An 18,228-nucleotide genomic window follows, 5' to 3' on the forward strand; every position below is an offset into this window, starting at 1 on the left:
TGCGTGTTCAAGAGTTAGCTGTATTTTATTATTATTACTATTTTTAAGTTTATTTATTTTAAGAGAGAAAGAGAGAGAGTGAGTAGGAGAGGGACAGAGAGAGAGGGTGAGAGAATCCCAAGCAGGCTTAGTGCTGTCAGTACAGAGCCCCACATGGGGCTCGATCTCACAAACTATGAGATTATGACCTGAGCCAAAACCAAGAGTCTGATGCTTAACAGCTTAATCGACAGAGCCACCCAGGTGCCCCAGGTTAGCTGTATTTTAAATGGGAAAACCAATCTTCTGGTTTGGAGGTCCTGGCTGTGTCATAGGTTGCTTATGAACTTTACCTCTCTGGGTAGGTATTTCTCTTTATATCTGAAGAGGCCAGATTAAAGTATTTCTGTGATACTCTACTAGTTCTCATCTTTTATACATCTAATCTGACACTTTGCAATTTGCTATAGGGTCAGAATGGTATTGAGCCAAGCATCAAAGAGGTATTTTTCTGGAAATATTACATTCTTCTGGTCTTCCTTCTTACCAGGTAGTTCCTTCTGTCACTTTTGGGAATTCTTCATCTGCTAAAAGCTCCTCAAAGCTTGGTTCTTTGGCCCTTTTTTCTTTTCATTTTGCAATCTCAGTGTGGGTGATCTCATTCAATAGAATTTGGTTACCACCTATATAAGCTGATAAACTTCAAATTGGCATCTCCAGTTAAAGCCTCTTTTCTGAGCTCTAGACTTAATCTTTCTTTCTTTTGCATGACACACAAATGACTCAAACATAATATATCCAAAACTGAGCTTATGCTTTTCACCTTCAAAACCTGTTCCTCTTTCAGAATTTGTTCACTGAGGTATGGCACTATTACCTACCTTGGGCTCTCTAAACAATAGAAACAGAAAGGAGACCACAGGGAGTTTTAGGCAAGGCTTTACTCTGGCTTATGCTTGGACAGAAGGGAGACAGCACAAAGGAAAGAATCCTCACTCAGGTTGACTCCATGAGGAGAGGTCAGGGAGAGTTATTTTAAAGAGACTTAGATGGGAAAAAGGTGATGTCTAAGCGTGTAGACGCTAGGATTTGTTAGCACCTGTACATTTAAAGGTCATGGTTCTTCATGTGTCCCATGTCTAATTGATGTGTTAAATCTCCATCACCAGCACAATTTTTAGTATTATACTGAGAGAAAATACCGGTGAAAGTTCAGCACTGGAGTCCATCTTGGCACAGACTGGTTTGGTCTGGTCTTCATCAGTCTCTGTAGTAAGCATCCTCTTTTTGTAAGCATACTCCCTCTGCTTTCCTGCAAGATATGCTACTTAAGAGACATAGAGTTTTAGCTCCCCCCCTCCCCCCGCCTTATGGAGGAAGCCAAAGAACACTAGATTTTGCAGTCAAGATAGAGGGGACCCAAGTCCAGTTGCTGGTCTATTTCATACTCATCCAGAAAGTAAGACACCAGGGAGTTATACTTGACACTTCTTCCACATCAAGAAGTTCCCAAACCAGTCAATTCCACCTCCTAAATATATGACATATATGTATACATCTCTCCATCTCCACCATCACTCCTCAAATCCAAATTATCATTTTCTAGTGCCTATATTATTTTAATACCCTCCTAAGTGATTCCTCTCTTCTTACTTTTAGTCTTGTCCTCACCTCCACAATCCAAACTATTTTTCACACATCAACCAGAGTGATCTACCTGGAAAACACTTGTGATCTTGTCTTCCTGTTTCATTTGTTCAACCATTATTTAGTGGGTATTTATACATACATATTTAAGTAATCTCTACATCCAATGTGGGGTTCAGACTCATGAACTCAAGATCAAGAGTCATATACTCTACCAAATGAGCCAGCCAGGTGCCCCTAGTGAGTACCTTTAATGTGGCAGACATTATTCTAGAAGCTAGGAATCCAGTGATACACAAAATAGATACTGCAGGGGCTCCTGGGTGGCTCAGTCGGTTGGGCGTCCGACTTCGGCTCAGGTCATGATCTCACGGTCCGTGAGTTCGAGCCCCGCGTCAGGCTCTGTGCTGACGGCTCAGACCTGGAGTCTGTTTCAGATTCTGCGTCTCCCTCTCTCTCTGACCCTCCCCCGTTCATGCTCTGTCTCTCTCTGTCTCAAAAATAAAATAAAAATGTTAAAAAAAATAGATAATGCAATTATTTCTTTTTATTCTTATAGGTTCTGTATTATTTTGGCCACTGACTCACTTCCCCTTTGCTCTTTGATTATGACACGTTGGTCATATTGACTTGCTTTCTCAGAGCTTTTAAACAAGTCTATTCCTATAAATTTCTACACTAATTCCTATACATGTTTCAAATTTAAGTTTAAATGTCTATTGTTTAGAGAAACTCTTGACTATTCTAGGTCTCTCTGCATTTTTCCTTTTAGAGCTATTCACAATGATAAATTTAAAAATTTGTGTGCTTATTTACTAGGTACTTACCCAAAGGATGCAAAAATACAGACTTAATGGGGTACATGCACCCCAATGTTTATAGCAGCATTATCAACAATAGCCAAGCGATGGCGAGAGCCCAAATGCCCATTGACTGACGAATGGATAAAAAAGACGTGGTTTATATATACAATGGAATATTACTCAGCTATCAAAAAAAAAAAAAGAAATCTTGCCATTTGCAATGACGTGGATGGAGCTAGAATGTATTATGCTAAGGGAAATAAGTCAATCAGAGAAAGACAAATATCTTATGATTTTACTCATATGTGGAATTTAAGAAACGAAACAGTTGAACATATGGGAAGACGGTGGGGGTGGGGGGAATAGAAGAAAAGGAAACAAACCACAAGAGGTTCTTAATGATAAGAATAAATTGAGGATTGGTGGAGGGAGGTGAGTGGGAGATGGGCTAGCTGGATGATGGGTATTAAGAAGGATACTTGTGATGAGCGCTGGGTATTGTAAGTGATGAATCACTGAATCTACTTCTGAAACCAATATTGCACTGTATATTAACTGACTAGAATATAAATTAAAAAAAAAAAAAGAAAAAATTTGTGTGCCTGTTTAATGTCTCTCCCACTAGTTCTCTTGTAATTCCCAGTATTTTTATTCCCAGTACCTGGCATATATTAGGAGCTCAGTTTGTTGGTTGAATGAGTAAATGTATGCCTTGATATTTATTTATATAAATAAACACACACCATATCTCTTACCGTATCTCTACAGTCGGGTCAACTATAAGATTTAGAGGGCTCTTTCTAAAGGGAAAAAACTAACGGGTCACACTTTATTATTATTTTTTAAGATTTTATTTTTTAATCTCTACACCCAACACGGGACTTGAACTCACACCCCCAAGATCAATGCTCCACTGACTGAACCAGCTGGGCACCCCCAGGTCGCACTTTAGATATGGCCTCTCTTTGTTCCCAGCTATAAAATTCTAATTACTGGCTGAATCTGAAGATTCCTTATTTATGATGTTATTGCTTTGGTAAGTAAAAACAAACAAAACACCTTCAAAATAGACATGTCACTTCAGGTATTTATTCAACAACAAACATTACTGACTGCTTCACAGTGTACTGACTGGGAAGCTAAGCTGGGGGCTGGATATACAAGAAAAACCATTTCCTTGAAGGAGGGAAGTCCAGAGGAGTTCTTAGCTTAAAAACTGATAGATGATCATCCTGAAAAGATGTATGAAAATAAACTGGAATATTTGAACAATATTTTTTCAATTTTATCTCATCTGCTGCCCTAGTTCAGGTTTTCATCATCTCCTGCCTGAATCATTGCACTTACCCTTCCCAACTCCTTATTCGCCTACCCTGCATTATTTGTTGTCAGAGCATTCATTGTTTTAAAAATATATCACTGATTTTATTCTCTGTCCCCCCACCCTCCATTATCATAAGCATGCAAACCCCAGGGGCATCTGGCTGCCTTAGTTGGGAGAGTATGCCACTCCTGATTTCAGAGTATTGAGTTGGAGCCCCACCTTACAGGTAGAGTTTACTTAAAAAAAAAAAAAAAAAAAAAAAAAAAAGCAAGCCTGATAAAGACAAGGATTTTTGTTTGTTCCTGATTGCATTCCCTGTGTCTGGAACTCAGGCGGCCTAGAAACACTTAAATACCTTTAACAGCCATTAAATGAATCCCTCCCTCTGCTTGGTCTTTCTCCATTCATTTACACATATTTATTCCCTTTACGTGTGAGGATCTTTTGACTCACGGTGTCAGTATCTTGTACTTCATTAACATGGCAGTTGCTTTTCATTTTCCAAGTATGTCTGTTTCAGTTACAGTTTAGATGATGGCCCACCAAAGACCATTACAAGCAGAAAAAACTTTGGAAAAGGTACTTCAGGGTAGTAGCCAGGGAAGCTGTGGCTACTTAATTAAAGTTAGCTGAACATAATGCTGTGGACTCTAGGCTGTGGGGTAGCTAATGTTTTCGCATGGAAGAATGAGCACACTGGTCTTTCAAGCGCTTTCTTAGGCTCTGAGGGCAAATAGCACCAAGGTTTGCCTGGAGATAAGGTGAAAAACCTTAACGGCTATCTGGCATTCAGTTTAGCTTAGCTCTCTCGCAGCTCCCATCCGGCGGCGAAAAATACTTCCGGCGTTCCGCTTTTTATATGCTGAGTCACAGCCTATGGCTACGCGCCGGCTGTGAAGGGCAGAATACACAAAATATAATCGGAGAAAAAAAAACTTGGGAATTCATTTTCTCCACTCGCTTCTCGGTTTTCTCATTAGGGGAATATTTTTCTCAAGGCCGCGGAACATTACTCAGCCTCTCCCTCAAACCTACACCCCGGAAACGTCATAAACGCGGCGCAAGCACTTTCTTCCCGTCGTCCTCCACGCCACTCTCTCCGCCTCTACTTCCTCGCCCCGCCCACCCTAGGTTTCTAGGTGCTCTAAAAATCCGGCCCGGTCGCTTTGGTTCTTTTTATTCCCTGTTCCCATTGGTTGTTTGCATGCGCGTGACCTCTCTTCTTGCCTACTGATTGGCTAGAATCAGTAACGTCATCGGCGACCGCGAGGGCGGGGGCTTGAGGGAAGTTGGTGTGAGGCAGACCGGATTGGGGGAGGGGTTCAGGCCTGTCCTCCCCAGCGGCTGCGGCAGCACCAGCGCCGGCCGCCGCCGCCTCTGGAACGCGGAGGAGGAGGAGCGGCTGGAGGAGTAGGAGGAGGAGGTGGGCCCAGGCGAGCGGGATGCCCATCGCTCTAGCTTGGTGGTGAATGCTGAGGAGAGTCACGGTTGCTGCAGTCTGTGCCACCGGGAGGAAGTTGTGGTTTGAGGCCGGTGGGGAGTCCGCGGCGCTGTGGAGAATTCGAGCGCGGGGTCGGTGCGAAGACTCGGCTGCTGCCAGACCCTTTCCTACTCTGACCATGCCTGGAAGGAACAAGGCGAAGTCTACCTGCAGCTGTCCTGACCTGCAGTCCAACGGACAGGATTTGGGAGAGAGCGGCCGTGTTGCCCGTCTAGGAGCTGATGAATCTGAGGAAGAGGGACGAAGGGGGTCTGTTAGTAATGCCGGAGACCCTGAGATCGTCAAGTCTCCCAGCGACCCCAAGCAGTACCGGTGAGGGAGGAGGCTTGGCCCCGGGAGGAAAGCTGGGTGGGGGCTTCTCTGTTTCTGTCTCCCGAAAGAGCAACAGGGGCACATTTCCCATCACAGGTGCTTCCTTGGGTGGAGGGCAATTAGGGGCTTCCATGTGGTGTCAGCCGGACAAGTGGGAAATCTTGAGTTTCACGAGGAATCAGGATGTCAGAATGGGAAGGGCTCTTGGATAATTTTGACATTCGCTAAGAATGGTGGGTTCTCTGAGGAAGGCATGCTGGATGGTGAGGGAGTCTTGGTATTAGGTTATGAGGAAAGGTTGAAGGAGTTGGGAATTTTAATTTTGGAAAAGATATTTAAGGGGCATATTATCACTGGCCACAAATAAATAGGTGCCCTTGGTTGAAAGGGGTAAAACTAATGGGTGGAAGTTATTAGAGGGTAGTGTGGCTTCAGTAAAAAAACTTGGGTGTCATAGTTGGCCTACGATGAAGTGGCTTGTTTCTATGGGTTGTTCTTCATTACTAAAATGTTTGGGTGACCTCTTCCAAAGTGTATTAGAGAGGACGTAGGTCTGAGTTGTGTGAGTCATAGAAGTCTTCTGAGGTTTCTTTTAATTCTGAAATTGTCTGCTTTTTGTTTTATGCCGGAATCCTCTAAACATGTACCTGAATATTTCTTTCAGAGGTAGCTTATTTCATAGAATGTTGTGACTATGATGTATTTTAAAGAGAGATCATATTGTCCAACAACTTCATTTTCCAGGTTGAGGAAATTGAGATCCAGAGAGTTGGCTTCTTACTTAGAATTACACTGTTAACTACAACTGATATAAAAACCGTGTCCATTTGACACCAAATCCAGTGCACCATTTACTGATTTTTATAGAGTTCTTGCTCCTATTGAGTTGAAAGGTGAAGGATTCTAGGTCCCAATTTGTTAGAAACCTCTACAGTGTTAGAACAGGAAAGAACCTTGGAGGTAATCTTTTCCACTCCCCATCACTCCCATTGGACAGATGACTGAAACAGGTGATTTAGCTTCTAGTTTAAGACTGGCCGAATTTCTCCTTTAGCTTCAAGTCTAGAGATTAACAGTACACAATTCTTTGTACTATTTTTTCCAGGCTGCAGGGTCAAGAGATCTTTATGGATGGGCTAAATCTTTTTCTCATCAAAGATGTGTTTGCATTAGTAATATGTGAATGAGCAAATTGAAACCTTGATTAAAGGTGCTTAGTTTTCTAGATTAAATGTTCAGTAATACCTTCAGTTTTTTTAGCCTACGTAAAATTACATATTAACAGCTAATGTTTAAAGAATATACACCATGTGTCAAATACTGTTCTGCTTTAGATATGTTATTTCATTTAATGACCTATTTTGGCAAATTTATTTGACAAATACTAAAGTCTTGTGTGCCACGCACTGCGCTATCTTAAATCTTTTCTAAAACTTGATTGGATATAACTTAATTTTATTCTCAGTGCTGGGCATACAAAAAATGAGTAAGACAGCCTTTGTGTTCAGGGAGCTTCCAATGTAGAAGAGGGACACACACGTGTTAAAAAAAAAAAAAAGTTAGGGGCACCTGGGTGGCTCAGTTGGTTAAGCGGCAGATTTTGGCTTAGGTCATGATTTCGTGGTCCATGAGTTCGAGCCCTGCATTGGGCTCTGTGCTGACAGCTCAGAGCCTGGAGCCTGCTTCGGATTTTGTGTACTCCCCTCTATCTGCCCCTCCCCCACTCGTGCTCTGTCTTGCCCTGTCTCTCAAAAATAAATAAATGTTAAAAAAAAAAAAAGTTAAAATTAGGGTGCTAAAAATTTATCGAAGCCATAATGGAAGTATATGTTATATATATTAAGGAATAATATAAGGAGTTGTAAACTGCATTTAGGGAGAAAATTAGGAAAGATTTAAAAGAAGAGGTAATACTTAAGAAGAATTCTTTGAATATATTGTATTTCTATTTCGATGTGGTCCTTTGTCAAATCATGTTTCTTCTTACTGTCTCATTTTTCTTATTTTAAAGTGAATGGGGGTTGATTAGTACAGGTATTTTCCAGTGACTTTCTCCTTTCAAAAGAGCAAGTCCGCTTTTATCTCTAATATACTGAAAGTTTCAATTAGACTTCTAAAGAAAAGATTTTGTTACTTAAAAAAAAAGGTGGAAAACCTCAGTGCTAGATGATCTTTAAAGACTTATCCAACCTAAAGTGAAATTCTGTGAATTTTTGTAGCCAGAAACAGACATGAAGCATCTGCAGCCCAGAGAGCTGAATTATCCTTCTAGGACCCTCTCAGATGTATTCTTTGTGAAGTTTTTATATGTAGAACCAATCCCTCCTTTAACTGTATTTCAGTAGGATTTTGTACATCGTCTGTTACAGTACATATCCGTCTTATTATATGTCTTTGGAATGTGTGAATAAGCACCAGAGGCAGACCTGATTAAAGGATTATTAGGGTGAAATAATGCCTAGAAAGATTTGCTTACCAACCTGCACTTATTAAGTAATAGCCTGTGGAATTTTACTTATGTATACGTGTAATTTGTATTTAGCTTTTGTGAAATGTTAAACATACCTACAGGACATCTATTCTGTTTTTTTTGTTTTTTTTTTAGGGATCTGTATAAGTGTTTAGTAAATGTTGATTTCCTTATTTGGGAGAATTAAGGGACTTCAAATTGGGAACTACTGTTTTTTTTTAATGTTAATTTATTTTTGAGAGAGAGACAGAGTGCTAGCAGGGGAGGAGCTGACAGAGGGAGACACAGAATCAGAAGCGGGCTCCAGGCTTTGAACTGTCAGCACAGAGCCCTACTGGGGCTTGAACTAAAATGTTTCTTTTGGAAATAAGATTTAGCATTAAAAAAATTCTCTAGTCCATTAAAAAGAATTCTAATTCTTCTAGACTTTTGGTAGAGTTAGGGAGCAGATACTGAAGCACAAATGCATTAAATGTAAGAGTTGTTAGCATGTGTAAAGTATGGCATTTTTAGTCCTTTGTGTATCTAGTCTTCTGTCACTAGTTATGTGACCTTGGGCACATTAATCTAAGGCAGAGGACCTTTAAGGACACAGAAGAAAACCAGCCCATAAACCACTGAAATTGAAAAGGAACAGTTAGGAAGGAGAAAAACTAGATGATAGTGGGCTTTTTTTTTTTTTTTTTTTAATGAAGAGCAGTGGAAAATGCTTTATGCAAAGAATGATCATTGTTAGATTATTCTGAGAAGTGAGGTACTATAAGAACTGAGAAAAATCTTTTTTTTTTTTTTTTTTTGAAGTTTATTTTGAGAGAGAAAGCATGAGTGGGGAAGGGGCAGAGAGTGAGAATCCCAAGCAGGCTCTGCACTAACAGTCTGGTGGTTCGAACCCATGAAGCAAATTGTGAGATCATGACCTGAGCCGAAGTCGGACACTAAATCGACTTGAGTCACCCAGGTGCCCCAGGAACTGAGAACAATCTTGTGGAGACCCAAGAAATTGTTCCTGGTGACAGCTGTTTTAAAGGAATGATAGGGAGGCAGAAGCTAGACTTCATTGAGTCACAAGGTGAGAAATTTTAGATAATGAGATAGACATTTTTAAAGAAGTTTGGTTTTAAAGGGGAGGGGATGAGAGAAAATTTTAGGATAAAGTATTATATGGGGTGAAGGGAGAATTTTTTTCAAGGCGGAAGAGACTTGAGAATGTTTATTGCCTGAGGGAAAAAAAGAATCAGAGAGGGAGAGGTTGAAGATACAGGAGATAATAGAGGGAACAAAATCCTTACATAGTAGTGAGGAGACGGGATCAAGAATATTCATGAAGCGATTGGTTTGGAGAAGAGGAACACAAAATCTCTTCACTGAAAATGGAAGAAGGTGTAATGAGTATGGATGCAGGCAGTTAGGTGCTGAAAGCATTCTTGCTTTATAGACTTTTTTGTTCTGTAAAGTAAGCGTTGAGGTTTACTTAAGTGATTCCTTAAGAGTTGTAGTGGGAAACAGGAATCCTTTAGTGGTGAAGGTTGAAATAGCTAATGAGAATGGGTGAGGTGTATTTGGGAAATACTAAGAGAAGTTGTGGGTTCTTGAGCATGAAAATGAGGTAAGTAAACCAGTGTTTTAAGATGAATCTGAAGATCAGATCCATAGGATGTGGCAAGACTGGTTTAGGAGGTAATTATAATTGTGTATTGAATGGTGTTTGAATGGTGTGCACTGATATAAGATACTAGTCTTTCTTTAATTGATGTATTCTATTTTTTACTTTTTTTTCCTCTCTCGTTGTTAACTCAGTTTAGCTAGGCTAAAACCAGTGAGTATGGAGACTATGTCTTGTTCACTTAGTGTCCAGCACATAGTAGGTTCACAAATAATATTTGTAGAATGTACAAATGCATGAGTGCTCATATGCTAGGTGTTTCCATGGAACTCATGGGGATATTCTGCCAGAAATTTTTTAGATTAAATTTGTATCCTGGCCATGGGTGTCTGGGTGGCTCAGTCAGTTAAGCCTCCGACCCTTGGTTTCTCCTCAGATCATGTTCTCACAGTTTGTGGGTTAAAGTCCTGTGCTGACATCTCAGAGCCTGGAGGCTGCTTTGGATTCTGTGTCTCCTTCCCTCTCTGTCTGCCCCTCCCCTGCTCATGTGCGTGCTCAGTTGTTCTCTCTCTCTCTCTTTCTAAAGGTAAATAAACTTAAAAAAATTTTTTTTGTATCCTGGCCAATTTAAAAACATAATTAGTTGGTTTTCAGGGAAAATAGTATGAATGGGTAGGTTACAGAAGACAAAATGTAAATTATACAAGTAGTAGTAATATATGTGATATTGTGTATTTAATTCATGTAGAAGCTTGTGGTGTTTGGCACATAGCACACAGATGTTAGCTATAATGTTCCCAATTACTTTATTATTTTTTAATTTTTTAAAGTTTAGTTATTTTGAGAGAGAGAGAGAGAGCACAAGCAGGGGAGGGAGCTCTGAGCAGAGCATGATGCGGTGCTTGGAGATCACAACCTGAGTCGAAATCAAGAATTGGTCACTTGACTGAGCCATCCAGGCACCCCAATATGTTCCCAATTAAATGATGTTTGCAGCATTGTTTGTAATAGCAAAAATTGGCGACAACTTTAATGCCCATTAGTGACTAAAGATTAAGTTTTTTATATAATGAAAATCATATATAGCAATAAAAAAAAGAAATGGAAAGATGTCCTGATATATTGTTGAATGAAAAAAGCTAGTTGCAGACCAAAGTAGGTTGTATAATTCTTTTTTTTTTTTTAATGTTTGTTTATTTTTGAGACAGAGGGAGACAGAGCATGAGTGGGGGAGGGGCAGAGAGAGCGAGACACAGAATCTGAAACAGGCTCCAGGCTCTGAGCTGTCAGCAGAGAGCCTGACGGGGGCTCGAACCCACAGACTGTGAGATCATGACCTGAGCCGAAGTCAGATGCTTTACCGACTGAGCCACCCAGGCGCCCCTATAATTCTGTTTTTATTTTTTTTAAAAAAATTTTTTTTTTCAACGTTTATTTATTTTTGGGACAGAGAGAGACAGAGCATGAACGGGGGAGGGGCAGAGAGAGAGAGGGAGACACAGAATTGGAAACAGGCTCCAGGCTCTGAGCCATCAGCCCAGAGCCCGACGCGGGGCTCGAACTCACGGACCGCAAGATCGTGACCTGGCTGAAGTCGGACACTTAACCGACTGCGCCACCCAGGCGCCCCTATAATTCTGTTTTTAAAAGGAAAAAATAACGCCTCTCATTATATGTTTACCTAAAATATAGTTCTTTATGTTTAGATTTATATAGAAATGATTAGGAATGATATTCAGTAAGCTTATTTCTCTAGGGAAAGAAAGAAGGAATTTGATTTGGATTATTTACTTTTTAATAATGAAAGAAGATCAGTAAATAAAAGTATTAGGTATTCATTGTAGGAAATTTAAATAACAAAAAATTTAAAAATTCTTATAATCATTCCATCCAGCATTAACCACTCGTAACTGCATTTTTATAGTCTTTATTCCTTTGTGCTATGCATTTGTAATTTGTATGTATATTTTTAATTGACATTTAGTTGACATGTAAGTTTCAGGTGTATAACATAGTGAGTTGACAATTCTATGTATTGTGATATGCTCACCATAGTAAGTATAGTTACTGTCACCACACAAAGTTATTATGATATTATTGACTGTATTCACTATGCTGTACTTTTATTCCCCGTGACTTATTTATTTTATAACTGGAAGTTTGTACCTTTTAATCCCCTTCACCTATTTTACCTATCCCTCCACCACCTCCCCTCTGGTGATCACTAGTAGTTCTCTCCGAGTCTGTTTTCCTTTGTTGTTTGTTTTGATTGTCAGATTCCGTATATAAGTGAAATCATATGGTATTTAAATGTGTTTGTCTGATTTATTTCACCTGTAGGTCCATCCATCTTTTCATGAATGGCAAGATTTCATTCTTTCTCACGACTAATATTCCATCATGTATGTATACCACATCTTTATCCATTCATCTGTCAGTGGACACTTAGGTTGCTTCCATATCTTGGCTATTGTAAATAATGTTGCAGTAAATACAGGGTGCATATATCTTTTTGAATTAGTGTTTTCATTTTTCTTGGGTAAATACCCAGAAGTGGAATTATTGGATCCTGTGATACTTGTATTTTTAGTTTTTGAGGAACTGCTATACTGTTTTCCATAGTGGTTGCACCAATTTACAGTCTCACTAGTAATGCACAATGGTTCCCTTTTCTCCACATGCTTGCCTTGTTACTCCTTTAGCTATGCTGACTGGTGTGAGGTCATTTCTCATTGTGGTTTTGTGATTAGTAATGTTGAGCATCTTTTTATGTTTCTGTTGGCCATCTGTATGTTTTCTTTGGAAATATGTCTATTCAAGTCTTCTGCCCATTTTTTAAAAAAAATTCTTATTTATTTTGAGAGAGAGGGAGAGAGTGTGAGGGAGTGCACATGTGTGTGAGCATAGGAGGGGCAGAGAGAGAGAGAGGGAGAGAGAAAATCCCAAGCAGGCTTTGTGCTGTCAGTGCAGAACCTACATGGGGTTTGATCTCATGAACTGGGAGATCATGACCTAAGCTGAAATCAAGAGTCAGTCACTTAACCGACTGAAGTCCCAAGGTGCCCATTTTTTGCCCATTTTAAGTTAGATTATTTGTTTTTTTTGTGTTGAGTCATAGGAGTTCTTCATATATTTTGTATATTAACCCCTTATTGCATATGTTATTTGCAGTTCTTCCAGTGAGGAGGTTGCCTTTTCGTTTTGTTGATGGTTTCATTCTCTGTGCAAAAGCTTTTTAGTTTGATATTGTCCCAGTTTATTTTTGCTTTTGTTTTCCCTTATCTGGGCAAACATATCCAGAAAAATATTGCTAAGGTTGATGTCTAAGTGATTACTACCTATGTTTTCTTTTAGGAGTTTTATGGTTTCAGGACTTAAATTTAGGTTTTTAAATCCATTTTGAGTTTACTTTTGTGTATGGTGTAAGAAGGTGGTTCGGGCCCATTCATTTTCATGTAGCTGTCCAGTTTTCCTACCACCATTTATTGAAGAGAATTTCTTTTCCTCATTGTATATTTTTGCCTTCTTTGTCATAGATTAATTGATCATGTAAGCATGTATTGGTTTATTTCTGGGCTCTCAATTCTTTTACATTGGTCTATGTGTGTATGTTGTGCCAGTACTATACTGTTTTGCTATACATTTAAAAAAAATGGTAGGGGCGCCTGGGTGGCTCAGTCGGTTGAGCGAGCGACTTTGGCTCAGGTCATGATCTCACAGCTCGTGAGTTCGAGCCCCGCATCAGGCTCTGGGCTGACAGCTCAGAGCCTGGAGCCTGCTTCAAATTCTGTGCCTCCCTCTCTCTCTGCCCCAACCCACTCACATTTTGTCTCTGTCTCTCTCATTAAAAAATTTTTTTAAAAATGGTATATATTTAATAATGTCGTGAACATTTTCTTACTGTTTTTCGGTATACATACTTTGTCTACCAACAAAGTCGGTCCATTGTGTAGATATACCATATTTAATCATTACCATTTTATGAGATATTGTCAAATTTTCTTTACCTAAGAAGCCTCTTTATTCCCTACAGAGTCCTTTGGGAATGAACCCAGTCCTAATGAGTTTGGTAGATATGTAGGGTAACCTCTGGTGATCTTGTCTGTTTCAAAGATGATCTGTAATTGGGAGAGCTGGCAGACAAGACGATTGGTTTATTCTGGGACTTCCACTGTGACATAGGTCTCATAGTCATATTGTTTCCCAGAATGAAGTCAGTCCAACTCACAGGAAACTGAGTATAGTCTGTTTCTAGCATTTTGGGGGAGGGGGGCATCGGAAGGCATCGGAAGGCTCAATTATATGGTTGGACCAGAATTTAACTGTTTCGCGAGGGTTGGAAGTAGATTGTAATTTGAAAAGTTATTTCATATATATATCACTACCATCAACAGTAATCTTCCTTCTAATAATAATAGCTGGTATTTGTTAAGTGGCTACTATATACTAGGTCCTATTCTAAGGAGTTTACATAGATTATCTCACTTAAATTTTTTTTTTTTTTAGCGTTTTTTTTATTTTTGAGACAGAGACCGAACATGAATGGGGGAGGGTCAGAGAAAGAGGGAGACACAGAATCTGAAACAGGCTCCAGGCTCTGAGCTGTCAGCACAGAGCCCGACGCGGGGCTCGAACTCACGGATGGCAAGATCATGACCTGAGCTGAAGTCGGACACTTAACCGATTGGGCCACCCAGGTGCCCTGATCTCACTTAATTTTTACGGTAATCCTATTAGGTAATGCTTTTATTACATGATAGCCTAAAATGCTGTTCTGTGAAAACACATTCTGAACAGGTATTGAGCACTGATTAGTGTAAATGGATTGTGTTCTCATTTGGTTCCATCTAAGCATATTTCTTACCATGGGAGATAAGCTCCAAGCCCGTCCATTTTGGTTTCTTTCTAGTTTCATCTTCTGTTGTGCTGTTTTGTACTCTTTCTTGGCACATGCTATACTCTTAGGTCATATTTGCCTTGTGAGTTGAAGTATTGCCTCCTTTGTGAATCTTATGTATGTGTGTAATCTCTGCACCCACTGTGGGGCTCAAACTCATGACCGCAAGATCAAGAATCACATGTTTGACTGACTGAGCCAGCCAGGCGCCCCTTGTGAATCCTTTCTCACTCTTTTAGGTCAGTCTTCCCCTCCCACATGTGAGTTATTTACACTCCTGTGTGCCCCTGTAGCAATTTTTTTCAAGCTGCTTTAAATTTTTTAAGTTAAATTTATCTTTACCCCTTATTCTGAAATTTTTGTAGGGAGGGACTTTGTCTCTTTGAGTCTTTGCATGCCTTTTCTTATGTTACTAATGAGTCACATGTCTGTACCTCTTAAGACCCATCTCTTCATTTGTGCACTAGCCCCATCCACTCTTTGTTGATGCTGTCCATCAATTCCAGCAGTCGTTCCCCTTCCATTCTGCATTACCAGTTTCTCTCTTTTACTGGATCATTTCCACGAGTATACAGATATGTTGTAATCATTCCTGTCTTCAGGGGAAAGACTTTTTTTTTTTCCACATCCTCTGTGAGCTATACCTTCCATCTACTCAAGTTTCTTGGTTTTCTTTGTAGCAAAGCTTGTTAAAAGAATTGTCTACACTTGAAATTTGCAGTTCACCTATTCTCATTATTTCTTTTTTTTGAGATAATGTCCATTTTAATTTATATATTTTTTCATTTAATGTGTGATTTATAGCTTTCATTGCCATTAATATGTTCCATACTATCATTTAAAAAATTGAAAAATATTTTTAATGTTTATTATTTTTGAGAGAGAGAGAGAGAAAGCATGCACGCATGTGGGGAAGGAGCAGAGAAAGCGGGGGTGAGGGGGTGGGAGGGGTGGGGCAGGGTGTTGGACACAGAATCCGAAGCAGGCTCCAGGCTCTGAGCTGTCAGCACAGAGCCCCATGTGGCGCTCAAACTCATGAACCGTGAGATCATGACCTGAGCCGAAGTTGGATGCTTAACCGACTGAGCCACCCAGGCACCCCCCAAAATTAATTAATTATTTATTTGTTTATTTATTTATTTATTTATTTATTTATTTATTTATTTTAATGTTTATTTTTGAGAGAGAAGGAGACAGAGCATGAGCAGGGGAGGAGCAGAGAGAGAGAGGGAGACACAGAGTCAGAAGCAGGCTCCAGGCTCTGAGCTCTCGGCACAGAGCCCGACACGGGGCCCAAACTCACGAACTGCAAGATCATGACCTGAGCTAAGTTGGATGCTCAACCAACTGAGCCATCCAGGAGCCCCTATTTAAAATTTTTTTTGAAATGTTTTTTAGTTTTGAGAGAGACAGAGTGGGAATGGGGGAGGGGCAGAGAGAGTGAGGGAGACACAGAATCTGAAGTAGGCTCCAGGCTCTGAGCCGTCAGCACAGAGCCTGACGCAGGGTTGGAACTCACAAACTGCTAGATCATGACCTGAGCCAAAGTCGGACACTTAACCGACTGAGCTACCCACGTACTCCCCCCCCCCCAATTTTTTTTTTAATTGAGGTATAGTTGACACTCCCATAATTTCTTGAACTCAAGAGTGGTCTTTTGCCACTATTGCTATATCAAAACAGCTGTTTTCAAGATCACCAATATCCTTTACAGTTGAGCCGTTCTCAAGTTCTTATCTTTCTTGGCCTTTCAGTATCATATGACATGGTTAACCATTCTTTCCTTCTTGAAATGCTTTTTTCAGATGGCTCCCAGGTCAGTCAGCACTGTTCTAGTTCTCTTTCTGCCTCACTTGAAGGTTCCTTCTTATCTCCTTGACCTCTAAATTTTGGAGTACCGAGGGCTCAGTTCTCAGGCCTCTTCTTTTCCCTGGCTACCTTTGCTTCCTGTGTTATCTCATCTAATTTCATTGGCTTTAAATAGAACCCTGTATAAAATAACAATTTTACTCAGGTTCCCAATCCCTATACCCTTTCTCATGGTTATGTTTCTTCATAGCACTTATTACCACTTGATATACTATATATTTACTGGTTTGTGAGAGCAAGAAGTCTGTTTTGTTCACTGCTGAATCCCCAGTGCCTACAGTAGTACCTGTCTCAGCCTTGCTTCCATCTCTAACTCTTTCATCCTTTTCTCCTCTGCTCTGATTGTTATATAAAGATAAGTTTTTCAGTCTTTCTTTTATCATTTTATTTCTTGCTTTTGTTTCAGATAAAAAAATTTTTAAAAAAAATAAAACCATACTGCAGTGCCTGGGTGGCTGACTTTAGGTCAGTCATGATCTCAGTTTGTGAGTTCTAGCCCCGCGTTGGGGCTCTGTGCTGACAGCTTAGAGCCTGGAGCCTACTTCAGATTCTGTGTCTCCCTCTCTCTCTGCTCCTGCCCCGCTCATGCTGTCTCTCTCAAAAATAAACATTAAAAAAAAAAATTTAAAATAAAAGAAATAAAACCATACCAATACAGTTGAAGCTCTTTATAACTGCTTCTCTCATTTCATTCCCTACCCTCTTTTCCCAGTATTAACCATGATCTGAATTTGATAAAATTCATTCCTATATATATTGTTATACTTTTTATCAAATGTACATTTATCTGTAAACAGTATATATTCTTGTTTTTGCATGTTTTAAGACATACAAATAGAAATTGTCATATTAGATGTCTCAGAACCTGACTTTTTTTTTCCTTTGGTTTAGCATTGCTTTTGAGATTTATCAGTGCTAATAAAGTGTAATACTCTAGTTATTAATGGTAAATGCTCTTTAGTAATATCTTGTATGACTATATCATAATTTGTCTGTTTTCCTATTATTGGTCATTTAGTTTATTCCCAGGTTTCTGTTATTTTTTTTATGATTATGCCACAATTTATCTTTTCTCTGATTGTTGGACATTTAATTTGTTTCTAGTGTTCAGTGAACATTTTTTCTTTTTCTCTTTTGAGAGAGGGCACAAATGAGCAAGGACAGAGAGAGAGAGAGTCTTGTGAGGGGCAGAGAGAGAGAGAGAGAGAGAGAGAGAGAGAGAGAATCCCATGAGAGAAAGAAAAGCAGCGGTCACCTGAAGCAGGGCTTGAGCTCACTGGATGTGGAATTCAAACTCTCCAACCGGGAGATAATGACCTGAGCCAAAGTCAGATGGCTTAACTGACTAATGACTAAGCCCCCTAGGTGCCTGTTCAGTGAGCATTTTTATACATGACTCCTTGGGCACACATTTGAGAGTATATATACCTATAAGGGAAAAAGGTGTTTTTTTTTTGTTTTTTTTGTTTTTTTTAATTTTTGAGAGGGAATGTGAGTCTGGGAGGGGTGGTGGGGGGGGGCACAGATAATCTGAAGTGGTCTCCACACTGACAGCAGCGAGCCGGATATAGGGCTCCAATCCATGAATCGGGAGATCATGGCCTGAGCCGAAGTTGGAAGCTCGATCAAGTGAGCCACCCAGGTGCTCCTCTCTCTTTTTTTTTTTTTTTTCCTGAAACAACTTGTTTTTTACTAGATGTTTCCAAAATACTCTTCTAACTGGTTGTACTGTTTTATTTTACATTTATGCCAATAGAGCATTAGTGTTCCTGCTTTTATAGAGTTTCCTACCAACTCTTGATATTGTTAGATTTAAAAATTAT

General features: G+C 39.7%; 1 protein-coding gene across 4 annotated transcripts in view; it reads left to right on the forward strand.

Annotated features, from left to right (window-relative positions):
* Positions 1 to 5,054: 5,054 nt before the first annotated feature.
* The window catches only part of NRDC (nardilysin convertase), a 102,643-nt gene continuing 89,469 nt past the window's right edge, over positions 5,055 to 18,228 (forward strand). For 2 of the 4 annotated variants that reach the window (XM_047082431.1, XM_047082432.1), the window contains exon 1: positions 5,057 to 5,566. In XM_047082431.1, the coding sequence (XP_046938387.1) occupies positions 5,223 to 5,566 (344 nt within the window). In that variant the 5' untranslated portion in view covers positions 5,057 to 5,222. Of the gene's footprint in view, positions 5,567 to 18,228 lie in introns of all 4 variants that reach the window. The other 2 variants (XR_006962610.1, XM_047082433.1) reach the window with 2 other exon arrangements.

The sequence above is a fragment of the Lynx rufus genome, unplaced genomic scaffold (assembly GCF_022079265.1).
Source record: "Lynx rufus isolate CCGP_SWC_20201006 ecotype Redwood Valley unplaced genomic scaffold, mLynRuf1.p SCAF_2, whole genome shotgun sequence".
Classification (NCBI taxonomy): domain Eukaryota; kingdom Metazoa; phylum Chordata; class Mammalia; order Carnivora; family Felidae; genus Lynx; species Lynx rufus.